The 9,663-nt window shown below is 39.4% G+C and overlaps 1 protein-coding gene across 1 annotated transcript in view; it reads right to left on the reverse strand.

Moving 5' to 3' along the window:
• Positions 1-1,083, reverse strand: part of TTC8 (tetratricopeptide repeat domain 8) — a 38,278-nt gene extending 37,195 nt beyond the window's left edge. Inside the window, exon 1 of the mRNA XM_021540971.2 lies at positions 899-1,083. Within this exon, the coding sequence (XP_021396646.2) occupies positions 899-1,006 (108 nt within the window). The 5' untranslated portion in view covers positions 1,007-1,083. The remainder of the gene's footprint in view (positions 1-898) is intronic.
• Between the last annotated feature and the right edge of the window lie 8,580 nt (positions 1,084-9,663).

The following is a 9,663-nucleotide window of genomic DNA, read 5'->3' on the forward strand; positions in this document are numbered from 1 at the left end:
TTACAGTATAAAACACTAAAAAAAGAATCTTTTAAATATCTATCCTAAATCAGCTCAAACATTTACTGTGCTTTATATTTACACTATTGTGTGACCATGCAGCTTTCTTTAAAGATTTGTCCTTTGCGATAAAAAGAACTGTGTTCAGGATTCTTAAAACATATGTCTATAGGATGCTTTGAGACTTACAAATTGACTGTACAGTGTTTAAGATGAAGTCTGTTCGATTACTGTTTTTAAAATATGGCATAAAAATGTTTACATGCTTGTAAACATTAATCCAGAAACAACTTTCCCAAATCCTTTACTCTTACAGAAGGGCAGGAAAATATGTAGGTATTGAGAAACATGTGCTACGTTTCCAGAGACCCTGCAGCTGGAAAAAGAGCAGAGAGAGGTATACAAATGCCTCCTGTTCCAAGGCAGGGCTCATAGGTGAGCTGAGCTAAAATGGGTATCTCTTAACTTTGTGATTTGGTCCATACAGCAGGTATGGTATCTACACATCAGTATAAAATCCACAAGAACATCCCTAGCAGACCTAACTTTTCATCTCAGCTTTTCTCCCTTTAACTCCGCAAAATCTTGGGCGCCTTGCAGTTCCCGTTTGAAGCGCCCGGCCCCGCAGCTGTCAGGGCAGCGCTCCGGCAGCACCGCGGCCCGTTCCCAGCCCGGGGCCGGGCCGGGGCTCCCCCGGGGCGTGTCCGAGGAGGAGCCGCAGCGCGGCCCGCCGCCGGGCCCGGGGGCGCGGCGGGCCCGGCGCTCGCTGCCTCGCTGCGGGCGGGCAGCCGGCCCGCCGGCGGCCGCAGCAGCGCGGCGGGACCCGCGGGGCTGAGGCAGCCGGGACGCGGCCGAGCCGCCCCGAGCCGCCGCCTCCCCCGCGGCCCGGCCCCGCTACCTGCTCGCCGGGCGGCCCCTCCAGCAGCTGCGAGCAGACATCCGCGCACTCCCGGAACTTCCTCCGCCTGAAGTAGCTCCAGGCCTGGAACAGCGGCTCCAGCCCCATCGCGCCGGCGGGAGCCCCGCTGGAGCTGCGGCCGGGCCCCGGCGCCTCCCGCCGCCTTACCGCCGAGCGGGGCCGCGGCGCTGCTGCCGCGCAGCCGGCGGGCCCCGCCTCGGCCGGCCGGGGCGGAGCGCCGGGGCCGCGGGGGCGGCGGCTCGGGGCGGCTCCGGGGCCCGCCGCTGCCCTGGGAACCGGCGCGGGGCCGCGGCCCCGCTCGCGGCCGAGCCCTCCCTGCCAGCGCCTCTCGGGGGCTTATCACGTTGGTGACTGAAAGCAGAGTTTGGGCTGTAGTACTGGGATCAGTAGACTTGCATTAACCCCGCTGTTCTGTTCCTGTTGTCATTTTCTGTCCTGTTATCTAGAGGAGTTAGAATAAATGCCTAAACAAGAATAATATAGTCCACTAATCCATATTTGGGTAAAATGTCCTTTAGAGACAATGAGCCCTGGTTGAGAAAAGTACAGACTGCTGTTAACAACACTTTTCAGTCTTGCAGACTCTATCAGTTCCTTTAGTTCATTAGTTTTTGCAGGGAAATAATCAGACTGAGATATTTTGAGATCTAAAAGTTAGAATACAATTGCTCCTAGGTTATATGTACTATAAAATGGTGATTGCAACCATCAACTGAAGTAAAAGAAAAAACGCCTAAGGATGCTTGCAGCAGTAACAGCATTTGTGATGTGAAAATCTTTGAGGGATGAACACTAATAATATTGCTAAAATCATATTGTTGCCATTTAAAGAGATCATTCTAGTTTTATTGCTTTTGTCGCACCTAAACTACCAATTTGTCCAAGATGCATGAAATTAATACCTAGGATAGCAAGACCAATGTCAGGTATAAAGATGGAGAAGCAGAAGTGGCAGTCCCAGGATTATCACTTATTCAAATATGGGACTAAATGGCTTGGACTGAAGTAGCAGTTACCGACAGCTTTGCTTTGGTTGTCTTGTGAACAGTGCACAGGACTATTCGGTTTGCATGGCAAGGCTTTGGGTGAGAGCCCATATGAGTGGCTTCTGTGACAAGCTGCTGGAAGCTTCCCCTATGTCCAGTTGGCCAATGATGGTAGCACCTCTGGGATAACAATTTAAAAAGAGGAGAAAAAGCCTCCACAACTGCAGGTCAAGACAGGACTGAGAATATGTGAAACAACTGAGAAGGCATCAAGGTCAGTAAAGAAGAAGGGGAAGCAGTGCTCCAGGCACCACAGCAGAGATCCTGCAGCCTGTGGGGCAGACCATGGCGAGGCAGCAGTGCCCCTGCAGCCCATGGAGGATGGCAGGGGAGCAGAGGATGCTTGAAGGAAGCAGGTGGCTGCTCAAAGCAAGCTGTGAGCCTGTGGAAAGGTCACAGCCTTCTGAAGTCACATAGGTAGATACTGCCATGTAGCTTCTCAGCAAAAAGGGGAAGATGGTTCTGCAGCAAGTTTTGTTTGTTACACTGCTGGGAAGGATATTCATTGCACTTAGTGATCAAGCTGAACTAATGTTGTGCTATAGTAGAAATTAGATCAAGATGCATCTTCAGCTTTTGCACAATGAGATTTTGCAGTGCTGCAAAATGACAGGAAAATCAATTTTCCTTCTTTCCAACCACCCCCTGCAAGGGGTTTTTGTTCTCTGTTTGGTTGCAGATAAGGAGTTTTTTTTCAATTTGTACATGATATATGAAGCCAGAAAATTTTTCTCTGGTATTGGCACACAGGTCATCCTATGCATATCATCTCTGAAGTCTTTTCCACTGGTAATACTGCTTTTCACTTCCTGTTTGGTGGAATATTCTGAGCTTTCTAATATGGGGATTCTCATTTCTATTGATCATTGAAATCCCCAAACTTGAACCTTTAACCAGTATTTTCTCCAAATATTAATCTCTGTGTGTGGCTACATTCCACTTCTCTAATTTACTAAAATCCTGGAACACAACAGAGAAAGTGTCTGTGGCTGTCTTTGTGTGCTTTGTAGAGCCCTGTATGTCGGTCCCTCTCTAGCGTAATTGCATGGAAGATAAACAGCCAGGAATTATATGCAGGTCCTTCTGGAACAGGCTGCTCCAGTGTGGGCCTCCCATGGAGTCACAAGTGAACCAGTTTCAGCATGGGCTTCTTTCTCCATGAGGCCACAGGTCCTGCAAGAAGCCTGCTCCAGCACAGGTTTGCCATGTGGCTGGAAGTGTTATCTATCACAAGATAGCTTTTCAGTGGCTTATGGGAAATCAGTGATTGTTTTTAGTACCATTGGTAGTGCTTAAATGTCAATGTTAAGGAATTATTTTTTTTTTGCATACTTGTGTGTAAAGTGTGGAAAAATAATTATTTTGAATATGCTTTATTTCTTTCCCTAAGCTCAGGGCTAAGACATTGTAGTTTACTAGAGCTATCCACTTCTTTCACCCACTTTCTCAAAATGAGGAAAATTAATTTTGTGGGAAGTTCAACAAAATTAATTTGGGGAATTACATCTGAGATGTACCTGATTTTAGGAGAAGAACGGATTGTAATTTTTCTGTTTAACACTGACAGAAAAAAAAAAAAATCAGGATTTGGTAGTAGCAGTATCCTGGGAGACATTCTCTAGGAGGAAAAAAACATTTTGCCATGCAAAATGTCCCAAGTAGTCTTTGATTTTGTGATATTATGAACGATGGAATTTGCCTGGCTTTAGTGCAATATAGGCTTGTCTGCATTTTTTTACCAAAGGTTTTATAGTCTGGTGGTTAGTCCTTTCCATTACCTTAGATAAAAATGCTTAATTGATCATAGTAGTCAAATGTTCTCCAACTGTAATGAATTCCTCCATGTTTATTGAGTCAGTGCTATATTGGGACAATGATAAGTAGGTGACATAACTACACAAATCACCAGGGTTTATTAAAGAAAAGTCATGTGCTTGTCTTGTATGAGTATGCACATTCATTGTATTAGAGGTGACCTGACCTTAGCTGGGTTGTTTTGAGTGACTATTGTCATCCTCTGTGCATGGACAGGAAATTTAATGGTGCTGCTTTATTTACAGCTTGAGTATTGTGATGGTATCACTGTCACATAGGTAATTTGAACCTCATCTTCATTTATTTGAGCCAAGAACAAAAAATTCAAAAGTGAGGGTCAGTTCCACTTCTGTCTACTATTTATTCTTAATTTGAAAATTAGTTGTCCCTGAGATAGGCTGCAATAAAAACCCTCACTATAGTTATTTATAGATAAAAATATCAGGGAGCTGTACTGAACAGAATGAATTATTTATCTTTATTCAGAAAACACATGGGTTTGTATAATTGCTTTTTTAAAAACAGGCTTTGTGACAACTATAACTGTGTACTGGATTTTAGTCATGTTTCAATTAACTGTTAAATACCTTGTCACAATTAAATGTTGCTTAGAGATATAAATCTGCTTCACATTTTCACCTTTTATTTGAATTGGTTTTTTTCCTTTTTGCTGAGAGGGACACTTTAAACTGATACTGAATACTGGCTCTGAATGGATAGATGTCTTTAATGTTTTTCATCTTTCTACACTCCTCCAGAATAAATTATTGAGATGCCCAAAATGCTTTGCATTTTCCAGATGTTTTTATAACTTTTCTTTGCCAGTCTCTTTAATATTTAAACTCTGAGTTTAAATGTGTCTCATGTATCATGAGATACATTAATTAGCTTCTTATAAAGTATGTAAAGAAGAGAGTAGGACAGGACCCATCAACATTTAATATACCTTTCATTTTAAAAACATAGGTTGACTTTGTTTCCCATGACTGTAAGTCTCCCATGGGAGTCTTCTGTGCACCAATCAATCATGCTTATTTCCTGAATAAGGAATGCTAATAGTCAGCTTTATCTCTCCTCATGAATGCACATTCTTACAGCAAAACCAGAAATAGAACCTAAAAATAGATCCTAAAATACTGTTGATATCTTAAAATTTCTTAGGCAGCTCTGAGGATAAATGTCCTATATCCCTTAGTAGCGAATGCATTTAGATGCAGGCTACTACTTCTGTCAGTTATTCATCTCTTGAGATATAAGATTTCAGGATAAAGATGTAGTTTGCAGCTCAATGCAATTAACAAGGGCTTGAAAACGAATATTGAAGTTGTGACACGTCTATCTGCAGATTGCCTCAGCTGGAAGTGTCTTGCTCACCTTTGAGCAAGAATTGGCATATTGAAGGTTGACATGCAAAAAAGATTCATTCTTCTGAATCTGATGCCTTTGGTATCTGGAGAATTGAGAACAACAGAGCATAGAGCAGGTTTTGGTTTTTGTTCTTTGAAGGAACCCAAACAGGATTACAGATCAGGCCATACCCAGGGAAGGCACACAGATGTTGCAGAAGGGCACAAAAGGGAAGTTCCCTCTATATGTGCTATTTTCAGCCAGGACTCTGACATCTGAAGCTGATTTCACATATTTGCTTGTAGAACGTATTTCTTGCTGACTGTAAAAAAAATTAGAAGATGTCAAGCAAATGAAATTGCATTAAGAGTAGAGTTTTGTTCTGATGCATGGATTCACTGTCCAGGAAAGTAATTTGTAGTAAGAGCCTGAGGTTTCATTCTGCGACCAGCCAAGACAACAACATGCATTGATAGCAATTATTGCCATCATAAATAAGAATTCTGCTGTTTCATTCTTACCATACATGATATTGTAATCATGGTCACCATGGTCTAGCTGGAAAGGGGCCAGCCAGCAGCTGACAACAGAAATGAGGCAGCAATAATGTTTAGGTCCTATACATCAACATTCCTTCATAGGACTTTATGTCTGTCCTCTGTTATTTATGCATTGACTGAACCCAGTCTTTGAAATCACACCCACACCTCCTTCAGTGTACAGGATGAATGGGATGCTTTCCAAGTGAGATTATTAACTTTCTTTTTATCTGTAGTGCTTCATATGAGGCACTATTTCTTGTTTGATGCAGATGCTCTGTATGCTGTGCTGAATATAGATTGATGTTCATAACACTAGAAGAAATCAATGCAGCTATAAAAACCCAAACAATGGCCTATGAAAAAGGCTGGCATGTTATTTTCATTGAAAGAGAGATTGCAAAAAATTGCAAAGGATCCACTGATGACTGGATGTGGAGCTTAAAGTACTTGGACTTTACTATTTTTCTTCCTTTTCAAGTTTAGAGCAGCTAGACTAACACACTTATTTGCAGTGGATCCTAAATATCAAAGTAGGAAACCTGGTAATAATACTAAGTTAGCAGTCATACCTGGAAATCTTGATATAAATAGTTTTGGCCATACATATCTGTATATATAAACTCAATGGGGAGAGAAAACAGATCTCCTGTTGCTCAGGAGATCTTTGTATTAATTACAAAGCCATTCCAGCATCATCATTTGTTACATACCTGTTAGCTCCCACAAAAAAAAAAAAAAAAATGTAGGTGCCCTACAAATCTACTTTCTTCCTTTTAGGAGTCTTAGTCTGTTTTATTATTTAACATTTTTAGAACAAAAATGTGGGGAAAAGGTCTATTTTGAGAGTGAGTGGACTTTTATGAGGAGTGGCTGTCTTATAAAGCCTTTATATAGGCTTGTGCACAATGGGTTATGCTAGAAAATTATGTCATGTAGCAATTTATGGCCCCTGTTTTCTTTTACAATTGGAAGCACTTGAAAAGAACTATTTGCTGTCCTAAAAGTAAGCTTACTTTACTTCAGTTGGCAGACTGACTGAAGTGCAGTGTGACTATTCCAGTCCTTAACTGATCTGTTCCAGAACTTAGTTAAATCTCGTAGTATGAAGTCATAAAATGAAATTAATTAATTCAAGGTCTGCATTCCACTGCTTAATAGTATTATGGTACTTTTTAAGATTTTTGCTATTACAAGTGTTAGCACTGTTACTTTATTTAACATTTAAATATTTTGTTTCCTTCAGTTCTTCTGAAAATCTGTATAATTTATGGTAAATTATGTTGTATTTGACAAACCTGCAGTATTGTATGTTGATGCTATGTCGATACTGTATAGACTTATGGTTAAGATTTTCATTATTCCTTTTGACAGCTAGTCTTTTTGAGACCTTTTGAAAAGTCAATACTGTGCACTGTATTTTGAAAACCTTGTCAACTACTGTGTAAAAGGAAGTCAGCTATACCTCACAATTTTAACCTAGTGATTATCATCATCTAGCTGAAATTTTGATTCATTCCCCGAACAATATTAACAATACATTTTGGGGTTGTAAAGAAAGGATTTAAAACAGGTATAAAAGTTATGGCTGTGTGCAAAGGTGTTGCTTCACATTGGTTTTGATCATATCATAAAATGGAACCTAAGATAGCTGTCACATAAGTAGAATTTAAAGTAAATTGATTCTATATCTAATCATTAGTCAACATTTGAAATTGATTTTAAGAGTTCAGAATCAGATTTTTATCATAAGTCTATTGATAGAAAATGCCTTGGGATGTAACTACCACATTTATGTGCTGCATTTAAACATTTTTCTACATGTAAACCTTTAAACCTTGTTGAGGTTGTCCTGTTATGTCAAGTGCTGGTCTTGATACAAGTTCTCCTAATCACCTAGATGAATAATTTCAGTACACATATAATTTTACCTAAGATGCACGCTGAAGAAAGCTGTTTAGATCCAACCTGTGTGTACATTGATTAGATCCATGGTGTGTAAACAGTGTCATTTCTGAAAGAAACTGAGTGCTCCACTGAGGGGCATCAGAATGCACCTTGGTGTCAGTTTGGCAGTCAGAAATACAGTAATTTTTTCATTATCTGCAGACTAAAAAGCAGCTTCAGCTGATGTTGTTTACTGATGAACCTGCATCACTTCCAAATGCCCAGAAATTATTGCTTTCTATACTAATTATGGGTTAATTTAATTTCAATAATGTTTTTATCTTATTCATCCCTATGCCACACCTAAGTTGGGAAATCATTACCTAATGACATTTCTAAATTAATTTTCTGTGAATAAATGTATTGTGGCCTTGGTTGCTGTCTGTATTGTGATATGTTCATTGTATTTTCAATAGGTTGCCTATTTCTTCCAGTGCCTAGCACGAATGTGTACCAAATTAATACAATTCCTATAATTATCAAAGTGTAATTTAACTTGCAGAAAGAGAAAAAAATAATGTCTATAATATTTAATTTTATAATAATAAAATAATAAATATAAATAATAAATATAAACATTATATTTTAATGTCAACCATTAAGTAGAGTTCATCAATCAGTACCAAAAGAAAATATGGATTTGTAGTTACCAAGTTTATCATAGAACTTGCTTTTAAAATGGTTACAGAATTGGATGATGCTTTGACATAGCACATGATTTTAAAAAGCAGTTGCATGTTTCTCTTCAAAGCATGTCAGCTATACGATTTTTTAATTGTCAGAATTTTTGGAAGTACAGTGTAATGTACTCATGGCTTAATGCTCTTTAGCTCATCATTTTCCAACTTTCCAACTAAAGAATCCTCCTTATGTGACTATATCCTGTACATGCTCCTGTCCTGTATTTCCCAGACCCTTCTGTGTTGAGATGAGATGTGAAGAAATTACTAACTTTTTCCGTGCCATTTTCTTATCCTTAATTCATTCCTTTGCTTTTTGATATGCAGTAGGCCTACTGATTATGTCAAGCCTTCTTGTTTCTAATGTTACTCTTAAAAAAATTCCATTGTTAACTTAATAAAGTATCTTGGTTATTTTAAAAATATATTAATTTATATCTAGTATATTGCTGACATGGTATAAAATACCTAATTGAACTTTCATTTTCTGAAGGAGAATTAACTCACCTAGTGTTGGATTTTGTGATGCTGTCTTTTTTCCTCAACTTCAAACAGGCCTTTGTGATCCTGCATGTTTGCCTCAGTGCTGTTAAATGGTAGCAGGTAATTGTTATTACTCTCTCTTAAGTAGGTTTCTTAGTTTTGCAAAATATTATTTTCAGACATTGTGTTCCCATAATAGACTGGGACCTTTTAATCCTGAAGAATGCTGAAATTAGTGTTGTCACTGTTGTTCATCGCTTTCATATTATATAATTACTACTTGAACCAGCTACTCTGTATTACTTAGGATTTAGCAGAGAATAATCCCTCATCTTGTGTGCTCTGGAATTAGCTGTTCCAAGAGCATTTGTTTAAGAAATAATTTATCTAAGCCTTGTTGCATTTAGCACAACATGAGATACATTATAAATATATTTGCAACATGCTAAGAAGTATGTTTCCTTATAGGTATGCACTGTGAGACATAAAAATGCCATTTATAGTATTTCATTTAAGGAGGTGATGTACCTGTGCCACTGTATGAACTATGTGATGTACCTGTGTCACTGTATACTAATGAAACATAATTTCCAGTGATGTATATGTAGGAATATATAGAACATAGTAGGAAAGATATAAACCCTACCACAGGCAGCTAAGGCAAAACAGCCAAACTCTTGTGAAATACCTTGCTGGAAGAACATAAAATGTCTTTTTCATCTAAAAGGTAATTTGTTTCTCACTACAGCCATAGTGGGAATAAGGTATACCTGACCCTGCCATTGGCTCAGCCGTCAGACCATGGTGTTGCTAACGCCAAGGTCGTGGGTTTAAACCCTGTATGGACCATCTATATAAGAGCTGGACTCGATGACCCTTGTGTGTCC

This window comes from Lonchura striata, chromosome 6, assembly GCF_046129695.1.
Source record: "Lonchura striata isolate bLonStr1 chromosome 6, bLonStr1.mat, whole genome shotgun sequence".
Taxonomy (NCBI): Eukaryota; Metazoa; Chordata; class Aves; order Passeriformes; family Estrildidae; genus Lonchura; species Lonchura striata.